This window comes from Hemitrygon akajei, chromosome 1 (assembly GCF_048418815.1).
Source record: "Hemitrygon akajei chromosome 1, sHemAka1.3, whole genome shotgun sequence".
Lineage (NCBI taxonomy): Eukaryota > Metazoa > Chordata > Chondrichthyes > Myliobatiformes > Dasyatidae > Hemitrygon > Hemitrygon akajei.
In genome coordinates this window covers 26,394,696-26,418,527 of record NC_133124.1, presented here as the reverse complement: position 1 = coordinate 26,418,527, position 23,832 = coordinate 26,394,696, and the positions used below count along the sequence as shown (strand labels likewise).

Here is a 23,832-nt window from a genome sequence, read left to right as displayed (position 1 = left end):
GAGATTGGTGTGCTCTTTGTCCAGGTTTCCACACAGCTTTTGAACATTTGAGTGAACTGGTCTTAAAGCTACTAAATAACTTGCTTACTGAGACTGCAACATTAGCTTCAAAAGCATTAATCTGTTTGTTTTGAGATCCCAATAGTTGTTTAAAATAATCAGCACTTTTACCTATCATATGGCTGTGATTTGTAGTTACGAACAGGAGAAAATCTGCTGAAGGGTCTTGGCCCAAAACGTCGACTGTACTCTTTTCCATAGGTGCTGCCAGGCCAGCTGAGTTCCTCCAGCACTTTGTGTGAGTTGTAGTTACGTGTTTTTTTCACTTTGCTGGAGCCATTGCTACCTTTGTAAGTTATTTGCCACAGACAAGACACAATGGAATTCGACAATTTGATTCACCAGTCCATGTAAAACCCAACGATAAGTAGCTTTCATTGTAAAGACAGACATTTTTTTGTGTCCGTTGTAACTCTTCACCATTAACCTTATCAGAATTGGCTGTAGGCCTGGGACTAGGATCCTCCTCTTCCATCTCACATCTCCTCTTCACAAATCGCCAAACTGGACCGTCTTTAGAATAAAAAGTTCCCTCCAATTTTCTACGACACTGGTAGTTTGTTCACTCCCATGAGTCAGTCAGCAGTGCACAAGGGGAGATTGGAGGAGGTAATTCGGGAAGGAGAAGCTGACCTCACAGCCCAAATTGGGCAAGTCCATTCAATGCTCAGAAAATGCAGTTCACACTCTTCATCAGCCTACAGTCCTCCCTTCTGCTCACTAATCACCAGCCTACCATCCTTCCCTCCTTGCAATACAGCACTCACCAATTAATTACCAGTCTACCATCATCCCCTCTCTGTAATACAGCGCTCACTAATTATCAAGTCAAGTCAAGTCACTTTTTATTGTCATTTTGACCATAACTGCTGGTACAGTGCATAGTAAAAATGAGATGTTTTTTCAGGACCATGGTGTTACATGACACAGTAGAAAAACTAGACTGAACTATGTAAAAAACACAGAAAAAAAACACTACACTAGACTTCAGACCTACCCAGGACTGCATAAAGTGCACAAAACAGTGCAGGCATTACAATAAATAATAAACTAGACAATAGGGCAGTAAGGTGTCAGTCCAGGCTCTGGGTATTGAGGAGTCTGATACCTTGGGGGAAGAAACTGTTACATAGTCTGGTCATGAGAGCGCGAATGCTTCGGTGCCTTTTCCCAGATGGCAGGAGGGAGAAGAGTTTGTATGAGGGGTGCGTGGGGTCCTTCATAATGCTGTTTGCTTTGCGGATGCAGCGTGTAGTGTAAATGTCCATAATGGCGGGAAGAGAGACCCCGATGATCTTCTCAGCTGACCTCACTATCCGCTGCGGGGTCTTACGATCTGAGATCATGAAATTTCCGAACCAGGCAGTGAGGCAGCTGCTCAGGATACTCTCAATACAACCTCTGTAGAATGTGGCGAGGATGGGGGGTGGGAGATGGACTTTCCTCAGCCTTCGCAGAAAGTAGAGACGCTGCTGGGCTTTCTTTGCTATGGAGCTGGTGTTGAGGGACCAGGTGAGATTGTCCACCAGGTAGGTGAACACCAAGAAATTTGGTGCTCTTAACGATCTAAACGGAGGAGCCGTCAATGTTCAGTGGAGAGTGGTCGCTCTGTGCTCTCCTGAAGTCAACAACCATCTCTTTTGCTTTGGTCACATTCAGAGACAGGCTGTTGGCTCTGCACCAGTCCGTTAGCCGCTGCACCTCCTCTCTGTAAGCTGATGAGACCCGCCACGGTCGTGTCATCGGCGAACCTGACGATGTGGTTCGAGCTGTGTGTTGCAGCCTACTATCCACCCCTCCTTGCAATACAGCACTCACCAATTAATTACCAGCCTACCATCATCCCCTCTCTGCAATACAGCGCTCACTAATTATCAACTGTCTCCGCTATCTCGTGTCAAAAACTGAGAATGGCCTCAACCGAATAAACACAGTCCTACTGAGCACTACCACACTGGGCTAAGACTGCTAACGGGGCGGCTCAATCACTGCCCACCACTGAGAGAACTAGCATTGCATGTTCTGTAAAGTTCAAAAGACAATGCTTAGTTTAAATCACGATCTCTCGTGGAATGCCTAGCGGCCTCTCATGGAACCCTCCCACAGAACCCCGGATGAGAAACCCTGATTCAAACCATTAAAAAAAAGGAGCAGAATTAGGCCAATCCACCCATCCAGTCTGTGCCACCATTCCATCCTGGTTGATTTATTAACCCTCTCAAGCCCATTCTTCTGCTGTGTACCCACAACCTTTGATTTACTGGAATAGTTCCAGGGATCAGGGATTTCAGTTACAATGTTTGACTGAAAAAGCTGGGTTTGCCTTCCTCGATAAGAGATTTAACGGGAAGTTTACAAGATGTTGAATAGTTTTGATACACTGAGTGCCTCGGAAGCCACTATTCAACTGATAATACATCCCACTGGCCAGCAGCGGATTTAGTCAACAGAGGAAAAGTTTTTGAAGATCAGTAACTCAAGTGTAGCACAAAGTCTACACTTTGGGCAACAAGTGATTCCTGCCCTCTTCCGAGCCATGGGACCTATTTCCAATAGGCATTTCAAAGCACTGGAGTACCAAATCCACCAGCATTGTAGACCTTAATTACTGTTCGATAGAACAGAGGGCGTCTTTCTGTGCCTTTATGATAATATGAACTCCTGAATATGCACTACGAATATTTATTGTTCCCCAATGGGCTGGCACAGTAGCGTAGTAACATTTTACAGTACCTGTGTTTTGGGTTCACTTCTCGCCGCTTCCTGTGGGGAGTTTCTCCGTTCTCCCCGTGACTGCGTGGGTTTCCTTTGGGTGCTCGATTTTCCTCACACAGTCTAAAGACGTACCGGTTAGTAGGTTATTTGGTCACTGTATGATTAGGCTAGAGTTAATTGGGGGATTGCTGGGCACTGCGGCTCGAAGGGCTGGAAGAGCCTAATCTGCACTGTATGCCAGGAAATAAAAGCTAATTTTAAGTTGGGAGTTTGGCAGGATATGTAGTATACAGAGTGTGCAGCATTTTAATAAATAATCGCTTTCTAAATTCAATCCTTTCAGTAGCTCGATTTGGAAATTCAAAGACGAGTATGGTTTATTTGTGGTTAGATACGCCAGTGTAAACAAACCTGATTCAAGTATAGGCTGGTAAATTAATAAATATCTTAAAATCATTGATGAAATGTTTTGAAGACATAGCAGTAGGCCACTTTGCTCCCTTAACCTGCTGTCATTCAGTAAGATCACAGCTGTTCTAATTGCAACCTCATCACATCCCTCATCATCCCTCATCACATAGCATTAGCTTCAATATAATTATGGGGAAGGACAGGACTGGGCCTAGAGTTGAGATTTTTGATTGGAGAAAGGCTAACTTTGAGGAGATGCGCAGGGATTTAGAGAGAGTGGATTGGGTCAAGTTGTTTTATGGGAAGGATGTAATAGAGAAATGGAGGCCATTTAAGGGTGAAATTATGAGGGTACAGAATCTTTATGTTCCTGTTCGGTTGAAAGGAAAGGTTAAAGGTTTGAAAGCGCCATGGTTTTCAAGGGATATTAGAAACTTGGTTCGAAAAAAGAGGGATGTCTACAATAGATATAGGCAGCATGGAGTAAAGGAATTGCTCGAGGAATATAAAGAATGTAAAAGGAAACTTAAGAAAGAGATTAGAAAAGCTAAAAGAAGTTACGAGTTTGGTTTGGCAAATAAGGTGGAAGTAAATCCGAAAGGCTTCTACAGTTATATTAAAAGCAAGAGGATAGTGAGGGATAAAATTGGTCCCTTAGAGAATCAGGGTGGTCAGCTATGTGTGGAGCCGAGGGAGATGGGAGAGATTTTGAACGATTTCTTCTCTTCGGTATTCACTAAGGAGAAGGATATTGAATGGTGTAAGGTGTGGGAAACAAGTAAGGAAGTTATGGAACCTATGACAATTAAAGAGGTGGAAGTACTGGCGCTTTTAAGAAATTTAAAAGTGGATAAATCTCCGGGTCCTGACAGGATATTCCCCAGGACCTTGAGGGAAGTTTGTGTAGAGATAGCAGGAGCTCTGACGGAGATCTTTCAGATGTCATTAGAAACGGGGATTGTGCCGGAGGATTGGCGTATTGCTCATGTGGTTCCATTGTTTAAAAAGGGTTCTAGAAGTAAGCCTGGCAATTATAGACCTGTCAGTTTGACATCAGTGGTGGGTAAATTAATGGAAAGTATTCTTAGAGATAATATTTATAATTATCTGGATAGACAGGATCTGATTAGGAGTAGCCAGCATGGATTTGTGCGTGGAAGGTCATGTTTGACAAACCTTATTGAATTTTTTGAAGTAGTTACGAGGAATGTTGACGAGGGTAAGGCAGTGGATGTGGTCTATATGGACTTCAGCAAGGCCTTTGACAAAGTTCCACATGGAAGGTTAGTTAAGAAGGTTCAGTCGTTAGGTATTAATGCTGGAGTAATAAAATAGATTCAACAGTGGCTAGATGGGAGATGCCAGAGAGTAGTGGTGGATAATTGTTTATCGGGATGGAGGCCGGTGACTAGCGGGGTGCCTCAGGGATCTGTTTTGGGCCCATTGTTGTTTGTAATATACATAAATGATCTGGATGATGGGGTGGTAAATTGGATTAGTAAGTATGCTGATGATACTAAGGTAGGAGGTGTTGTGGATAATGAGGTGGGTTTTCAAAGCTTGCAGGGAGATTTATGCCGGTTAGAAGAATGGGCTAAACGTTGGCAGATGGAGTTTAATGCTGAGAAGTGTGAGGTTCTACATTTTGGCAGGAATAATCCAAATAGAACATACAGGGTAAATGGTAGGGCATTGAGGAATGCAGTGGAACAGAGAGATCTAGGAATAACAGTGCATAGTCCCCTGAAGGTGGAGTCTCATGTAGATAGGGTGGTGAAGAAGGCTTTTGGAATGCTGGCCTTTATAAATCAGAGCATTGAGTACAGAAGTTGGGATGTAATGTTAAAATTGTACAAGGCATTGGTAAGGCCAAATTTGGAATATTGTGTACAGTTCTGGTCACCGAATTATAGGAAAGATATCAATAAATTAGAGAGAGTGCAGAGACGATTTACTAGGATGTTACCTGGGTTTCAGCACTTAAGTTACAGAGAAAGGTTGAACAAGTTAGGTCTCTATTCATTGGAGCGTAGAAGGTTGAGGGGGGATTTGATCGAGGTATTTCAAATTTTGAGAGGGATAGATAGAGTTGACGTGAATAGGCTGTTTCCATTGAGAGTAGGGGAGATTCAAACGAGAGGACCTGATTTGAGAGTTAGGGGGCAAAAGTTTAAGGGAAACACGAGGGGGTATTTCTTTACTCAGAGAGTGATAGCTGTGTGGAATGAGCTTCCTGTAGAAGTAGTAGAGGCCAGTTCAGTTGTGTCATTTAAGGTAAAATTGGATAGGTATATGGACAGGAAAGGAGTGGAGGGTTATGGGCTGAGTGCGGGTAGGTGGGACTAGGTGAGATTAAGAGTTCGGCACGGACTAGGAGGGCCGGAATGGCCTGTTTCCGTGCTGTGATTGTTATATGGTTGTATGGTTATCCCTGCCTTTCTCTGGTAACTTTTCAATGACATGCTTATCAAGGACCTTTCTACTACTGCCTTATTTTTTTCTCCAAAGTCTCTCTTCCTCATAGGTCAGTGGAAACAATGCTGCCTCATTTCTGACTTTAAAGAAGAATCTTAGTTCTGGACCTCTGAGCAAGTTAAAACATTCACCTCTGAAGTTTCAAAACCATTGTTTTATTATATAACCATTATTATATAATTATTGCTTTTTGTTTGTTGGAAATCACCTGAACAGAAACAAATTCCAACAACGATTTCTTCATGTGTATAAGTTCAAAGCAAATTTAGTATCAAAGTACGGGTATGTTACCATATACAAACTTGAGATTCATTTTCTTGCCTGCATACTCAGTAAATCCATGACAGAATAATAACCATAATAGAGTCAATGAAAGACGACACCAACTTGAGCGGTCTTTCATAAATAGTCAGTAATTAACTATGTGGATAAAAAGCATGCTTCATTAGACTGACTTAAGTAGTGATTTAGTTTGTCAATCTGACCTGCCCTTCAATGAAACTGTATGTCAATGCCACAGGCTCTGATTATGAAATATGTTTACTTGGCTTAATCTGCTATAGACCTTAACTAAATTCTATGGTTATTGATAACTGATGGCAATTACACAGATTTCTATTTTATTTTTTGACAACTTTGGTTGCTCCACTTTTCTTTAAAACCATGACATTTCAGAGTCAGTAGTTTTCGTTCTACAATAGGAAATCTGCCAATACACACTATTCACTTGTGACTTCCCACTGTTTAGTAAATATAAGATTTGACGTAAAACTTTTCCCTATTGTGGATGGGCAAATAGAGGCACATTTTGACCCCTTAGATGTGAGGAAATACTGGCAAAACTGAAGTTATTACCCATCACTAGATTCCCAGAGAAAGAGATGTGCATTTTCTTCAATTATGCTTATCTGTAAATTGAATTTAAGTAGGGAATCTATTTTATTGATCCAGATAAAGAAAAGGAAAGCTTGACAACAAATAACTGAGTAAAGCTACAGTGCATCATATGGCAGTTGTAATGTCTACCAACAGACACAGTGGAAAAAGGATTCAAGGTTCAAGATTGTTTAATGTCATTTTCTGTACACAAATGTAAAGGAGAATGAAATAATTGTTACTCCAGATCTGACGCACCACAGAAAAAACACAATCTTAAAAAAAACACAATAACAACTACAATAATCACAATAAGTACACAAGAGATAGCTTATATAAATGATTGCATGTCCTTAAAGTGTTGCTGGGCACAAGAGTGACTGTACTTCAGGGTCTGACAGACGATAATAAAGTAGAAATGGCTGGGGGAATGGAGGGGTGGGTGGAATCCTTTATGATGTTACTGGCCATTTTCTGGCACCTTACTGTATACAGTCGGCCCTCCTTATCCGCGGGGGATTGGTTCCGGGACTCCCCCCGCGGATACCAAAAAACGCGGATGTTCAAGTCCCTTATTTAGCTGCCCAGTGAGGTGGTCTTTAGGACCCAGCGGAACCCCGGACCTTATTTAAACTGTCTCAATGTGGTCATCTTTAGGACCTGGCGCAGCTCTGAATCCGCAGTGTTTCTGTTCATGAAAATAATCACGATCACGATTGAAAATAAAGTGGAAGTAATAAAGCGATCGGAAAGAGGTGAAACGCCATCGGTCATTGGAAAAGCGTTAAGTTACAGTCAGTCAACGATCGGAACAATTTTAATGGAGCATGTGAAAGGCCCTGCCCCAATGAAAGCTACAATTATTACTAAGCAACGCAGTGGTTTAATTATTGAAATACATGTGTTTCTTAAGTGTTTTATATGCTTAGAAAGGTAAAATGTATACTATTACAAAGACAAACGTTTGACTAACTGACGCTAAATAATACCGGATGTACCTGTTCCGGCTTCAAATCCGACTTAAAGACAGACTCAAGAATGGAACTCATTCATAACCCGGGGACTGCCTGTACTTTTAAATCATCTCTAGATTACTTATAACACTTAATACAATGTAAGTGCTATGTAAATAGTTGTAATACTGTATTGTTAGGGAATAATGACAAGAAAAAATAGTCTGTACATGCTGAAATAACGAGTGCTGGAGAGAGAACTTGCGGGTTTTCTCGATTTGCAGTTGGTTGAATCCGTGGATAAGGAGGGCCAATTGTATATGTCCTTAATGGTGGGTAGGCTGGTGCTGGTGACGCATTGGGCAGTTTTGAGTACCCATTGTAGAGCCTTCCTGTCTGCTACAGTGTAGTTTCGGTACCAAACAGTGATGCAGCTTGTCAGGACGCTCTCTACTGTGCATCTGTAGAACGGCAGTGAGTATGAATGTCCATAGTCCAGCTCTCTTCAGTCTCCTCAGAAAGTAGAGGCATTGGTGAGCTTTTCTGACTGTACAGGTTGTGTTCTGGGACCATGAGAGATTGCGTGAGATGTGCACTCCAAGGAGTTTGAAACTGCTCGCAGTTTCCACTGCCAATGTTAGGAGGGTTGTGAGTGTGCATGTTCTCCAAGTGTCGATAACCATCTCCTCTGACTTGTTGACACTGAGGACGACGTTACTTGCCTGGCACCAGGCCTCGAGCTCTTCCACCTCCTCTCTGTAGGCCGTCTCATCGTTGTTGATGATGAGCCCTGCCACTGTCGTGTCATTGGAAAACTTGACAACCTGATTACTCGGGTGTTTGGCTGTGCAGTCACGTGTGAGCAAAGGATACAGCAGTGGGGTCAGTACACAGGCCTGGGAGACACCGTGCTGCGAATGACGGGGAGGAAGAAGCCATGTATTTATTTTCTGTTTGTCTGTATTGCGTGTTTTTATTATAAATTACAGTAATTTGTCGTGTGGGTTGGGGCGTGGTAGAAGCAAATGAGCATGGTGACATAGTCACACTTTGTCTTAGTTAGTTTAGTTAATAGGGAGGTTAGAGAGGTAGCCAAGGAATAATTTTTATTGTTGACCACTAATCCTATTTTTTTATGATCTTCACTTAATTACACTAATTACTCTTATTTTGCTATATCACTGATTTAGCTTTGTTAGTTTTAAAATCACTATAAGATCACTTGTCTTTGCTGGTTTTGTGATAAGAATCGAAAGTACTTTTACTCGACTCAGTTATCTGGAAGCGCGTCACACACAACTCCCATACTCAGCCTCTCAGCGGTTTTGGTTTGTTTTCAAGTCACCGCCATGTGCATCCTGACTGAGTGAGGTCTGTTTGTTAGGAAGTCCAACACCCAGTTGCACAGTGATGTCTTCAGACTGAAGTGTAGGAGTTTGTTCACCAAGATCTGTGGGACAAAGTTCACTAAATTGAGTGATTGTTTCAGAGAGGATGCAGGGGCAAGGATGGATACAGAAATGAAATACGGACACGATCAAACAAAAGGATTAATAATGGTGTGGAAAAGTTATGAACATTTCAGAATAGAATGTGGATCTGGAGAGGATGTTTCCTGTGGTGGGAGAGTCTAGGACCAGAGGACACAGCCTCAGAATAAAATGACATTCTTTCAGAATGGAAATGAGGAAGAATTTCTTTAGCAAGAGAATGGTGAATCTGTGGAAATTATTGCCACAGGCAACTGTGGAGGCCAAGTCTTTACATACCGTTTATTTATGGCAAAGGTTGATAGATTCTTGATTGGTCAGGGCATGAAGGGATATGGTGAGAAGACAGGAGATTGGGGCTGAGAGGGAAAATGGATCGGCCATGACGAAATGGCAGAACAGTCCCAAATGGCTTAATTCTGCTCGTATACCTTATGGTCACATCTAGGAAATTAATCAGAAACTGAATCAGGTTTATTATCACTAACATAGGTTGTGAAATTTGTTCTGCAGCAGTACAGTGTAATTCATAAAATTTACTATAAATTACAATAAGAATATATTTAAAAAAATAAATAATGGGAAAAGAGAGCAAAATAGTGAGGTTGTTTTAATGGACCGTTCAGAAATCTGATGGCGGAGGAGAAGAATTTTTTTCTAAAACGCTGAGTGTGGGTCTTCAAGCTCCTGTACCCCCTCCCTGATGAGAAGACAGCATGATCAAAGTTCAAAGTAAACTTGATATGTCACCCTATACAGTCCTAAGATTCAATATCCTGCCAGGCAAATTTACAGAATGGTAACTATAACAGGATCAGTGAAGATCAACCAGAGTGCAAAAGACAGCAAACTCTGCAAATGCAAATATAAATAAATTACAATAAATAACAAGAACACGAGATAACAAGATAAAAAGTGCTGCAAGTGAGATCATTGGTTGTGGGAACATCTCAATGGACAAGTGAGTGTAGTTATCCCCTTCGTTCAAGAGCCTGATGGCTGTGCATGACGACAATGCAGTAGATGCATGACTTTTACACTTATATTTTTCAGCATGAAATTTCTACAAAGTTAAACAAGCTATTTTAAAGGACATATTCATGCTTTCTTTTACAGAAATTCATAAACTAATGCAATGGATCTTAGTCAAAATCTATTTTGTTGTCCAATTCTGAATAGAAGCGTGATATATCTCAAGCTTCACTACATATATATATGTAGCTTGATATATTTTACAAAGAGACCAGGATGATGCTGAGAAGTGAGCAATATAAAGGGAATAAGGACGTGGTGATAAAGGTTTTTTTTTATCTAGTTGGGTCCCTAAACCATGAAGCACCATGAGGTTTTGCCAGCTGTGTTATTAGCTTGCGGAGTTAATGACATTGTTGTCTGCAAACACCATGAGAATCCTCACACAGACGGAGAGAGTTTTGGATATGGTGTTGACTGATCTTTCAGGAACGTTGTGATGGATTAGTTGATGTGAAACAGAATAATTATAAGGTGGTTGAGGTGCGTGCAATTTAAGACACTAGGTATGTCAGTCTTGCTAACTTCAGCAAATACTTTAACATCACATATTACTTCCTTCATTTATGTGTTTGGTTTAAGCTCAGAGTAACTGCTACAACCGCATTTTCGAAGCCACAGATGACCCATCACACAGTACAGTCAGAGATAATAATTTAAGTGACGAAAACTGCAAGGAAGTGTTAAAAGTCATAGACCCTTAAGCACTGCAGCACAGGAATAGGCCCTTCAGCCCATCTAGTCCATCCCGAACTACAATTCTGCCTAATCCCATCAACCTGCACCTGAACCATAGTCCTCCATACACGACCAATCCATGTACTTACCCAAATTTCTTTTAGATGTTGTAATCAAACCCACATCCAGCACTTCCACTGGCAGCTAATTCCACACTCACACTACCCTCTCAGTGAAAACATTCCCCCTCAAGTTTCCCTTAAATATTTCACCTATCCACTCAAGTTCTAGTCTCACCCAACTTCAGTGGAAAATGCCTGCTTGTGTTTACCCAGTCTATACCCCTCATAATTCTTCATACCTCTATCAAATCTCCCCTTATTCTCATACAGTCCAGGAAAAAAAATCCTTAGCCTATTCAACCTACCCTATAACTCAGATCCTGAAGTCCCTGCAACATCCTTGCAAATTTTCTCTGTGCTGAACTATATACAATCAATTAAAGTTATATGAGTGAGAATTTTCTAATGGCTTTGGTCATGGGAGTTAAAGGAAATAAAATTTTCTATCAGAGAGTTTTTGGCACATTGGCCTCCATAATTCAATATATAACCATTTAACAATTACAGCATGTAAACAGGCCATCTCGGCCCTTCTAGTCTGTGCCGAACGCTTACTCTCACCTAGTCCCACTGACCTGCACTCAGCCCATAACCCTCCATTCCTTTCCTGTCCATATAGCTATCCAATTTTTTTTTAAATGACAATATCAAACCTGCCTCTACCACTTTTACTGGAAGCTCATTCCACACAGCTACCACTCTCTGAGTAAAGAAATTCCCCCTCGTGTTACCCCTAAACTTTTGTCTCCTAACTCTCAACTCATGTCCTCTTGTTTGAATCTCCCCTACTCTCAATGGAAAAAGCCTATTCACGTCAATTCTATCTATCCCCCTCATAATTTTAAATACCTCTATCAAGTTCCCCCTCAACCTTCTACGCTTCAAAGAATAAAGACCTAACTTGTTCAACCTTTCTCTGTAACTTAGGTGCTGAAACCCAGGTAACATCCTAGTAAATCTTCTCTGTACTCTCACTATTTTGTTGACATCTTTCCTATAATTCAGTGACCAGAACTGTACACAATACTCCAAATTTGGCCTCACCAATGCCTTATACAATTTTAACATTACATCCCAACTCCTGTACTCAATGCTCTGATTTATAAAGGCCAGCATACCAAAAGCTTTCTTCACCACCCTATCCACATGAGATTCTACCTTCAGGGAATGATGCACCATTACTCCTAGGTCACTCTGTTCTACTGCATTCCTCAATGCCCTATCATTTACCATGTATGTCCTACTTTGATTAGCCTGCAGCCATTGACACTCATCTCAAAAGAACATAAGAAATAGGAGCAGGAGTAGGACATCTGGTCCATCGAGCCCTGTCCTCCATTCAATAAGATCATGGCTGATCTGGCCATGGATTCATCTTGACCTACCTACCTTTTCCCCATAACCCTTAATTCCCCTACTGTGCAAAAATCTATCCAACCTTGTCTTAAATATATTTACTGAAGTAGCCTTCACTACTTCTTTGGGCAGAGAATTCCACAGATTCACCACTCTTTGGGAAAAGCAGTTCCTCCTCATCTCCGTCCTAAATCTGCTCCCCCAAATCTTGAGGTTATGTCCCCTAGTTCTAGTCTCACCTACCAGTGGAAACAACTTCCCCGCCTCTATATTACCTATACCTTTCATAATTTTATATGTAAGATCTCATCTCATTCTTCTGAATTCCAGTGAGTACAGTCCCAAGCGACTAAATCTCTCTTCATAGTCTAAATGCCTCATCTCCCGAATCAGACAGACAGACATACTTTATTGATCCCAAGGGAAATTGGGTTTCGTTACAGCCACACCAGCCAAGAACAGTGTAGAAATATAGCAATATAAAGCCATAAATAACGAAATAATAATAATTACTCCAAGTGGAAATAAGTCCAGGACCAGCCTATTGGCACAGGGTGTCTGACACTCCAAGGGAGGAGTTGTAAAGTTTGATGGCCACAGGCAGGAATGACTTCCTATGATGCTCAGTGTCACATCTCGTTGGAATGAGTCTCTGGCTGAATGTACTCCTGTGCCTAACATTATGGAGTGGATGGGAGTCATTGTCCAAGATGGCATGCAACTTGGACAGCATCCTCTTTTCAGACACCACCATCAGAGAGTCCAGTTCCATTCCCCCCAAAATAACTGGCCTTATGAATAAGTTTGTTGATTCTGTTGGTGTCTGCTACCCTCAGCCTGCTGCCCCAGCACACAACAGCAAACCTGGTGAACTTCCTCTGCACCACCTCCAAAGCCAGTATATCCTTCCTCAAGTAAGGAGACCACAGCTGCACACAGTACTCCAGGAGCAGCCTCACCAGTACCCTGTACACAGTTGCAGCATAACCTCCCTGCTCTTAAATTCAATCCCTCTAGTAATGAAAGCCAACATTCCATTTGCCTTCGTTAGCCTACTGCACCTGCAAACCAACCTTTTGTGATTCATGCACAAGCACTCCTAAGTTTTTTACCATTTAAATAATAATCTGCTCTTTCATTTTTCCTTCCAAAGTGATGACCTTGCATTCACCAACACTGTACTCCATCTGCCAGGCCCATGCCCGCTCACTTAGCCTATCTATATCTCTGTGCAGAGCTCCGTATCTTCTGCACAATTTGTTTTTCCACTCAATTTAGTATCATCAGCAAACTTAGATACATTATACTTGGTCCCCTCTACCTGATCACTAATGTATATCGTGAACAACTCTGGGCCCAGCACCGACCCCTGCGGCACACCGCTCACCACTGATTGCCAACCAGAGTAACACCCATGTATCCTAACTCTCTGCTTTCTATCGGTTAACCAATCCTCTATCCATGCTAATACATCATCCCCAACTCTATGCATCCTTATCTTATAGGTGCCACCTAAGCAAACGCCTTCTGGAAATCCAAGTAAATAACGTTCATCTGTTCCACTCTATCCACTGTGCTCATTATATCCTCAAAGAACTCCAGTAAGTTTGTCAAACAGGACCTGCCTTTGCTGAATTCATGCTGTGTCTGCCTGATAGATCCATTTCTTTCCAGATGCCTCGCTGTTTCTTCTTTAATGATAACTTCAAGCATTTTCCCAACTACAGATGTTAAACTGGCCTGTAGTTACCTGCCTTTTGCCTACATCCTTTTTTGAATAGTGGCGTAACATTTGCCGTCTTCCAATCCGCTGGGACCTGCCCAGAGTCCAGCGAATTCTGGTAAATTATCACCAAAGTCTCTACTATAACTTATGCCATTTCTTTCAGTACCTTGGGATGCACTCCATCAGGACCAGGGGACTTATCCATCTTCAGGCTCACAAGTTTGCTCAGCACTACCTCTTTAGTGATAGCTACAGTATTATATTGAGGTCCTCACCTCCCATCACATCCATAACATCTGTAGAGCAGGAATGCGGGGGCAATTAAATTAAGCATGGTTAGTCAGTTTCAGACAGCATATGAAGAAAAGGGTCTCTCGATAAGCAGCAAGACGAAATCAAATCAGATTAGGGATTGCTGTGATAGGAAAATCTTTTTTTTTACTGAATTAAGTAAGTTGCCATCCATAAGCACAAAGACATTAACCAATCAACAACTAAAATGTTGTTTGTTCTGAACTTTTCTCGAGGTAAAATTAGAGGTTAAGAGGGCATCGTGCACAAGAAGTTAGTACCAAACCAATGCTAAACACTATACTCAGCCCACTGCCAAACTAAAACTAGCCCTGGAATTATAAACATTTCCCATTCCCATTCCGATGTGCCAGTCCATTGTTGTCTCTCCTGCCATGATGAAGCCACGCTTAGGTTGGAGGAGCAACTACTCCGTCTGGTAGTCTCCAACCTCTGTTGGCATGACATCCATTTCTCAAACTTCCAGTATTTGACCACCCACGAACCCACCCCCCTTCACCATACCTGTTTCCCTCCCACACCTTATCTCCTTACCTGCCCATCTCTGGTGCTCCTCCTTCTTCCCTGGTCCTCTACCCTCTTCGATCAGATTTCCCCCTTCTCCAGCCCTTTATCTTTCACCAAACAAATTCCCAGTTCTTTACTTCACCCCCTCCCCCAGTTTCACCTATCACCTGCCACCCTGTACTTCCTCCTCCCCTCACCTTCTTACCCTGACTCCTCCCCTTCCTTTCCAGTCCCGATGAAGGGTCTCGGCCTGAAACTTCAACTGTTTACTCTTTTCCATGGATGCTGCCTGGCCTGCTGAGTTCCTCCAGCATTTTGTGTGTGTTGCCTTGGACTTTTACTTTTAATTATTTGTTCACAAAATGTAGCAATGCGGGCAAGAGAACTATTCATTCTCCATTCCCCATTGACCCTAAACTTGGTGGTTTGCTTAGCCATTTTAAAAGCCTTGGAGTAATGTGTAGGCCAGAGCAGGTAAGACCAGCAAGCTTCCTTCCCTTAAGGACACCGGTGAACCAGGTGAACCTGCCAGCTACAGAACTTAAATTTGCTTCTCCTTTCTATTGTAGAGTGTGTCGCTGGCTCAATATCCAACACTGCCAAGTTACCCTTTGCTGGCTCACCAATTGGACATTTCACAAACATCTAAATTACTCAGTAGTCAATGAGCACAAAAACAGGAAATTGGTAAATGATGCCAAGATTGGATCAATCATGATCAACTAAATGATGAGAAAACTCAATAAGGCCCATTGATCTACTCCTTCAGTTTCTTTTCTCTATATTCCAATGGTTCTTTTTAATGCTGCTGGTAATTTATGCTACCATACAAACAATGTAGGTTTATAAATATTGCAGTTTATCCAATGAACAATGCTTTATTGTGTATATTATAATACCTGCAATTAAATTAAACATACCCCAATTATCCGTATTTTATACAAGTCCAGTGTGGACTGCAATCTCAGAATTACACTACAAATATCAATAAATCACCAGGAATTGTGGTGCAGGATAACCTGCAGATAAATTCACAGAGGGAAATATAATGGATACAAGAATGCTTCCACTTTTATACAAAACAGCAAATGATCAGAAACAAGGGGGGGGGGGGAACATGAGGGGTGAGTGGAGAAAAGATGGGGGGGTGAAGGGGTAAGGTGATGGGGTGGTGTGACAAGGGTGACAAAAAGGTGTCAGTGATATTGGGGTGTGTGATGGTATGTCACAGGTGAGGTCTTGGGGGTGTCGGGGAAAGAAACATGGGGGTGATAGGCTGACAGGTGTGACAGGGTGAGGAGGGGGAAATGATAAGGGGTGAGGTGATGGGGAGAGAAGGTTATGGGATGATGGGGAGGTGAGGGGTTGATGGTGCAATGGCGAGGAAGGTGATGGGGTGACCTTCTGCCGATTATCTCTCCTGGTCCTCTCACCCCCATCAGCCCAGTCAGGGAGGATGAGCTGATAGTGCTGATAGGCAGAGTGATAGGAGGGAAGGTGAGGGGAGTTATGGGGAGAGATGACGGGCTGGCAGCAGGGTGGGGCAGCTTAAAGAGAAGTAGGGGACATGATGGGTGTGGCAGGCAGGTGGGGGAACAGAGGGCAGGTGAATATGAAGGTTGGTGTGAGGACCAGTGGAGGTGATAGAGTGAAGGGAATGTGACGGGGTGGGGGGGGGGGGGGAGTCAGGATAAGAGGATCTTGGGTGACATTGGGGAGGTGATGGGATAAGGGGGAGATGTCCAGTGGAAGTGATGGGGGGGGGGTGTAACGTTGAGAGGGGAACAGGTAACAAAGGGTGATGGCAGAGGACTAGTAGAAGCGACAGGGTTGGAACAAGGTGACAGTGTGAAGATAACTGGGGGTGGAACGGAGGACTGAGGGAGGTGATGGTGTGAAGATAACTGGGGGTGGAACGGAGTACCAGGGGAGGTGATGGTGGGTAGATAACTGGGGGTGGAACGGAGGACCGGGGAGGTGACGGTGTGAAGATAACTGGCGGTGGAACGGAGTACCAGGGGAGGTGATGGTGTGTAGATAACTGGGGGTGGAACGGAGTACCAGGGGAGGTGATGGTGGGTAGATAACTGGCGATGGGACGGAGGACCGGGGAGGTGACGGTGTGAAGATAACTGGGGGTGGAACGGAGTACCAGGGGAGGTGATGGCGGGTAGATAACTGGGGGTGGAACGGAGGACCAGGGGAGGTGATGGTGTATAGATAACTGGGGGTGGAACGGAGTACCAGGGGAGGTGATGGTGTGAAGATAACTGGGGGTGGAACGGAGTACCTGGGGAGGTGATGGTGTGTAGATAACTGGGGGTGGAACGGAGGACCAGGGGAGGTGACAGTGTGAAGATAACTGGGGGTGGAACGGAGGACCAGGGAAGGTGATGGTGTATAGATAACTGGGGGTGGAACGGAGTACCAGGGGAGGTGATGGTGTGAAGATAACTGGGGGTGGAACGGAGTACCAGGGGAGGTGATGGTGGGTAGATAACTGGAACTGGGAGGTTTGGAGCCCCGGAGATTAGGTTGCACGGAGGGTGCTGCACTCACCGTCCCTGGCCCCTCAAGCTCCGACCTCCGCTGCAGTTCCGTGTGCTGTTCGTAAGCCGCGGCGAAGCCCGTCCGCTTATCGCCCTCTGAGGAGCGGAATCTGGCGCCGAGTGAGTGGGGACCGGAGCGGCCGCGCACCGGTCGGAGCAGCGCTGCCGCAAGGCCGCCGCGCCATGCTGTCGCCATGAGAGCCGAGACAAGGAGAGGAGCCCTGTGTGGTTCAGACCTCCGCACACACCGCCACCAGCAACGCTACTGCAGAGCTGCTCATTGCACGGAAACTGCGCTACAACCTGCGTACAAAGGGCCCTCGAGATGCTCGAATCCGGAGCAACACAGACTGCCGGACGGGACTCAGCGGGTTGGACAGTATCTATGGTGGAAAATGAATTGTGAACCTTTGGGGTGGAAATTCTGCGTCAGGACTGAATCCGAATGAGGTTTGACAGCACTTGTATGTGTTGTGAAATGGTTTTTTTTGTGGCAAGACATAAAAATTACTATAAGTTACAAAAATAGTGTCGGAATCATAACGAGATGGTGTTCATGGTCAGTTCAGAAACCTGATGGCAGAGGGGAAGAAGCTGCTTGAATATGTAGCAGCCAATTCCTGAAATGACCAAATCATCATCATCTTTTTGGGCAGCTGTGGTGAACTACATACACCTGTCTGGACTGCTCCTGTGGCTCCTCCCACAGACCCCTGTATAAAGGCGATTGAGGCCTGAGCCCGGCCTCATTCTCCAGGATGTAGTGTTGTTCATTCTTCCAGTCAATAAAAGCCGATATCTCGCTTCTTACGTCTCAGAGTGAGTTATTGATGGTGCATCAGCAGCATTCCACCTAGGGGTGACTTACTTCCACCCTGGCCACCTCAGAACCCACGAAACCAATGTGGGAACCCAGACTCGTCAAGCATTTAGAGATATCCAAGGGACAGTTTGCAAGATAACCCCCTTCTTCTGATAACAGTCTTCAAGGTTTTCCAAACCACCTCAAGAACCTGTGCCACCAGGCTCAAAAGCAGCGTCCGTCTTACTGGACAAAGATAACTCTTGATCTCTCAGTCTGCCTTGACATTACCCTTGTGTTTTATTTGTCTACCTGCACTGCACTTTCTCTGCAACTGTAACATTATGCATTCTGTGTTTTGTTTTCATTTTGTACTACCTGGATATACTTATGTATGGAAAGATCTGTCTCCATGGCAATGTAATCAAAAGCTTTTCACATTTTTTTGTACATGTGGCAAAACAAATCAATTACCAACTACTGCTTTTCCTCTTTGAGCAGTCATAGGCAATAAGTTATCTGGAGCCACGGATCCGTTGTGTCTCGTTAAGGAAGCTTTGTCCACATCCTTGAATATTTTTCTTCATCTGCTTGGTCATCTCCCACAGAGAAATTCACAGTTGAGTGTCTTTTCCAGGGACTGGTGTTAGACATGTGAACAATGTGACCAATCCAGTACAGCTGTATGGTAGTAACTTGGACCTCAATGGTGAGTATGACAACCTAACATGACATTTGAAGAAAGCAGACAGGGCTTCATTCTAAAATCTTTTGGTAGAGATAGCACCCTTAACATGTAGCATTCCCTCAGTGAGGTATTAGTTTTTATTTTGCTTCTCAATTTTCTGAAGTGGAACTTGAAATCTTTCTGTCATGACCCAGTGTGCTATCCACTGAACATTATTTGCAAAGAAACAGTTCCAATTAATAATGATACTCCTGGTTTCTACAACAGCTTTTAATTTCTTGGTGCATCAGCTTCATTCTTGGTATTCCCAGAAGTTTGTTCTTTCTCTGTCAGGGAGAAAAGAGGATGGGAGCAAAACATAAACAAGAGGTGGTCAAAGGTTCAATCCATTATGGATTGACATAAAGACATAGTTAACTTCAAAGTTGAAAGTAAATTTATAAAGAGCCATATACAACCCTGTGCAAAAGGTACAAACTGCAAATACAAAAGAAAGAAAAAATAAATCAGCAATAAATACTGAGGACATGAGATGAAGAGTCTTTGAAAGTGAGAGCATAGCCTGGGTGGTGGGGGCCCCTAATGTTATATAAAGAATAAAAGAGAGGCAAGAGTAGATACTGGACCTCTGGAAAATGATGCTGGAGTGGAAATAATGGGAGAATGAGTTTACAGTGGATGGACTGAATAAGTATTTTGCACCCGTCTTCACTGTGGAAGACGCTAGCAGTCTGCTGGAAGTTCAAGACTGTTGGAAGCAGAAGTGAGTGCAGTTGTTATTACTAGGAGAACCTGCTTGGGAAGCTGAAGGTAGATAAGTCACTTAGGTTATACCCCAGGTTTCTTAGAGACAGCTGATGAGAATGTGGACGCATTGGTAATCATCTTTCAAAAATCACTAGATCAGTGTTTGGGAAGATGTTGGAGTCATTTGTTAAGGATGAGATCTCAGGGTACTTGGAGACGCATGATAAAATAAGCCAAAGTCAGCATGATTTCATGAAGTGACAATCTTGCCTGGCAAATATGTTGGAATTCTTTAAAGAAATGACAAGCAGGATAGACAGGAGAGTCGATGGATGTTGTGTACTCAGCTTTTCAGAAGGCCTTTGACAAGGTTAGCTGGTCAGCAGTATAGTGGCATCCGTACCAGACTTCGAGGGGAGTGATCCTGGGTTTGAATCTAGGCGGCTCTTTGCACGCTTTCCATCCGTGCTTGGTTGAGCGTTGAGCTAGCAACTCAGCCTTGTAAAAAAAACAAATTGCTACAGAAACTGTAATGCTGCCACCCGATACACCACAAGGCATGGAAAGGAACAACTTTGACAAGATGCCACACAAGGCTACTTAGCAAGATAAGAACCCATGATATTACAGGAAAGATACTAGTGTGGTTAGAACATTGTATTAATGGCAAGGAGTAGGAATAAACGATGGCTGCCAGTGACTAGCGGTGTTCCACAGCAGTTTTGTGTTGGAACTGCTTTTTACATTGTATGTCAATGATTTGGATGATGGAATTGATAGATAGATAGATACTTTATTCATCCCCATGGGGAAATTCAACATTTTTTTCCAATGTCCCATACACTTGTTGTAGCAAAACTAATTACATACAATACTTAACTCAGTAAAAATATGATATGCCTCTAAATCACTCTCAAAAAGCATTAATAATAGCTTTTAAAAAGTTCTTAAGTAGTTTACTTAAATACATTAAATACAATCAACCCCGGCACTTTAACATATCTTACTCCTGGCGGTTGAATTGTAAAGCCTAATGGCATTGGGGAGTATTGACCTCTTCATCCTGTCTGAGGAGCATTCCATCGATAGCAACCTGTCGCTGAAACTGCTTCAGTTGATGTTGGTTCAGTTGAAGTTGGCTTGGTAGCCAAGTTTGTGGACAATATGAAGATAGGTGACGGGGCAGGTAGTGGTGAGGAAGCAAGAAGCCTGCAGAAGGACTGAGATTAGAATGGGCAAATGGAATGTAGTGTCAGGAAGTGTATGGTCATGCACTTTGGTAGAAGAAATAAGAGTGGATTATTTTCTAAGTGGAGAGAAAATTCAAAAATCTGAGGTGTAAAGGGACTTGGGAGTGCTTGAGTAGGATTCCCTAAAGGTTAATTTGCAGGTTGAGTTGGTGGTGAGGAAGGCAGGTGTAATGTTAGCCTTTGTTTCGAGAGGAGTAGAATATAAAAGCAAGGATGTAATCTGAGCAGTTTTGGGCACCTTATGATATGCTGATGTTGGAGCACGTTCAGAGGTTCACAAGAACTGCAAGAATGAAAGGGTTAACTTACAAGGACCAAATGATGGCTCTGGGCCTAAACTTACTGGATTCAGAAGAATGAGGGGTGATCTCATTAAAATCTATTGAATGTTGAAAGGCCTCGATAGAACGGATGTGGAGAGAATGTTTCCGATGGTGGGGGAGTGTAGGACTAGAGGACGCAGCCTCAGAATGGGGGGGGGGGAGGGCGGTGTCCATTTAGAATGGAAATGAGGATTTCTTCAGTCCGAGTGATGAATCTGTAGAATTTGTTGCCATAGGTGGTTGTGGAGGCTAAGTCATCAGGTATATTTAAGACAGGGGTTGATAGGTTCTTGATTAGTCAGGGCATGAAAGGTTACAGGGAGAAGGCAGGAGAATGGGGCTGAGAGGGAAATGAATCATTCATGTTGAACTGGCAGAGCAAACTTGATGAGCCAAATGGCCCAATTCTGCTCCTATTATCTTATGGAACCATTAGGTGACAGATGCAACTAGAACCAGATTTTTTTTGGGGGGGTGAAATTAGCTAGTGAATGGAAAAATAAAGCAGGAGGGAGGGGATCAGAAGGGAAGTTGGATGGGGAGGGGTTAAGGAATGAGGATTATATGGGTAAAAACATTGAGGGGCTACTTGGGTTAAGTGGAAAATTCAGAGTTCGTTGAATATCCAAAATACCTCATTTATTGGGATCAGGTTTTTGACTATCCAGGCAGAATTGGAGGTGGTGTTCCTCTAGTTATACTGGGCCTTACCCTGGCAGTGGTAAATACTGTACATGTTGGTGTGGGAAGGGGAATTGAGATGGCATTTCAGTCAGAGTGCAGATGATCTGCAAATTAGGTCTCCTACTCAGCACTTGATCTCAATAAAGTGGAGGAGACTGTATCAGAGCATAAAATACAGGTAAGATTGGATAAGCTGCACATGAATACTTGCCTCACCTGAAAAGGCTGGCGATCCCTGGATGGTGCTAAGTAAGGTGGTACAAGAACAAGTGTTGCACCTCCTGTGTTCAGGACATTGGCAAGTACGATGTTGTGGGGATAACAGAGACATGGCTTCAAGCGGACAGGGCCTGGGAAATGAATATTCAAGGATATACGTCTTATCGAAAGGACAGAATGACTGGCAGAGGGGGTGGGGTGGCTCTGTTGGTGAGGATTGATATTCAGTCCCTTGCGAGGGGGGACATAGAATCAGGGGATGTAGAGTCAGTATGGATAGAACTGAGAAATTCTAAGGGTAGAAAGACCCGAATGGGAGTTATCTACAGGCCCCCAAACAGCAGTCTGGATGTAGGGTGCAAGTTGAATGAAGAGTTAAAATTGGCATGTCGCAAAGGTAATGATACAGTTGTCATGGGGGATTTCAACATGCAGGTAGACTGGGAGAATCAGAATGGTACTGGACCCCAAGAAAGGGAGTTTGTGGAGTGCCTCCGAGATGGATTCTTAGAACAGATTGTACTGGAGCCTACCAGGAAGAAGGCAATTCTAGATTTAGTGTTGTGCAATGAACTGGATTTGATCAGGGACCTGGAGGTAAAGGAACCATTAGGAGATGGTGAGCATAATATGATATGTTTTAACCTACAATTTGAGAAGAAGGGAAAATCGGATGTGTCAGTATTACAGTTGAACAAAGGGAACTATGGAGCTATGAGGGAGGAGCTGGCCAAAGTTCAATGGAACAATACCCTAGCGGGGAAGACAGTGGAACAACAATGGCAGGTATTTCTGGGAATAATGCAGAAGGTGCAGGATCGGTTCATTCCAAAGAGGAAGAAAGATCCTAAGGGGAGTAAAGGGCGGCGTGGCTGACGAGGGAAGTAAAGGGCAATATAAAAATAAAAGTATAACATAGCAAAGATGAGCGGGAAACCAGAGGACTGGGAAGCTTTTAAAGAGCAACAGAAGATAACAAAAAAGGCAATACACCAAGAAAAATGAGGTACAAAGGTAAACTAGCCAAGAATATAAAGGAGGATAGTAAAAGCTTCTTTAGGTATGTGAATAGCAAAAAAATAGTTAAGACCAAAATTGGACCATTGAAGACAGAAACGGGTGAATTTATTATGGGGAACAAGGAAATGGCAGATGAGTTGAACAAGTGCTTTAGATCTGTCTTCACTAGGGAAGACACAAACAATCTCCCAGATGTAATAGTGGTCAAAGGAACTAGGGTAAAGGATGAACTGAAGGAAATATATATTAGGCAAGAAATGGTGTTGGATAGACTGTTGAGTCTGAAGGCTGATAAGTCCCCGGGACCTGATGGTCTGCATCCCAGGGTACTTAAAGAGGTGGCTCTAGAAATCGTGGACGCATTGGTAATCATTTTCCAATGATCAATAGATTCAGGAACAATTCCTGCTGACTGGAGGGTGGCTAATGTTGTCCCACTTTTCAAGAAAGGAGGGAGAGAGAAAACGGAATTATAGACCGGTTAGCCTGACGTCAGTGGTGGGAAAGATGCTGGAGTCAATTATAAAAGAGGAAATTACGACACATTTGGATAGCAGTAGAAGGATCAGTCTGAGTCAGCATGGATTTATGAATGGAAAATCATGCTTGACTAATCTTCTGGAGTTTTTTGAGGATGTAACTATGAAAATGGACAAGGGAGAGCCAGTGGATGTAGTGTACCTGGACTTCCAGAAAGCTTTTGATAAAGTCCCACATAGGAGATCAGTGGGCAAAATTAGGGCACATGGTATTGGAGGCAGAGTACTGACATCGATTGAAAATTGGCTGGCTGACAGGAAACAGAGTAGCGATTAACGGGTCCCTTTCGGAATGGCA

At 43.2% G+C, this 23,832-nt stretch overlaps 1 protein-coding gene across 2 annotated transcripts in view; it reads right to left on the bottom strand.

Moving 5' to 3' along the window:
• tpd52 (tumor protein D52) overlaps positions 1-23,832 on the bottom strand; it is a 219,206-nt gene that overhangs the window by 102,738 nt on the left and 92,636 nt on the right. The window contains exon 1 of one of the 2 annotated variants that reach the window (XM_073039924.1): positions 17,273-17,571. The exons of the other annotated variant lie outside the window; for it this stretch is intronic. Within the exon in view, the coding sequence (XP_072896025.1) occupies positions 17,273-17,458 (186 nt within the window). The 5' untranslated portion in view covers positions 17,459-17,571. Of the gene's footprint in view, positions 1-17,272; positions 17,572-23,832 lie in introns of those variants that run through there. 2 annotated transcript variants of the gene reach the window in all.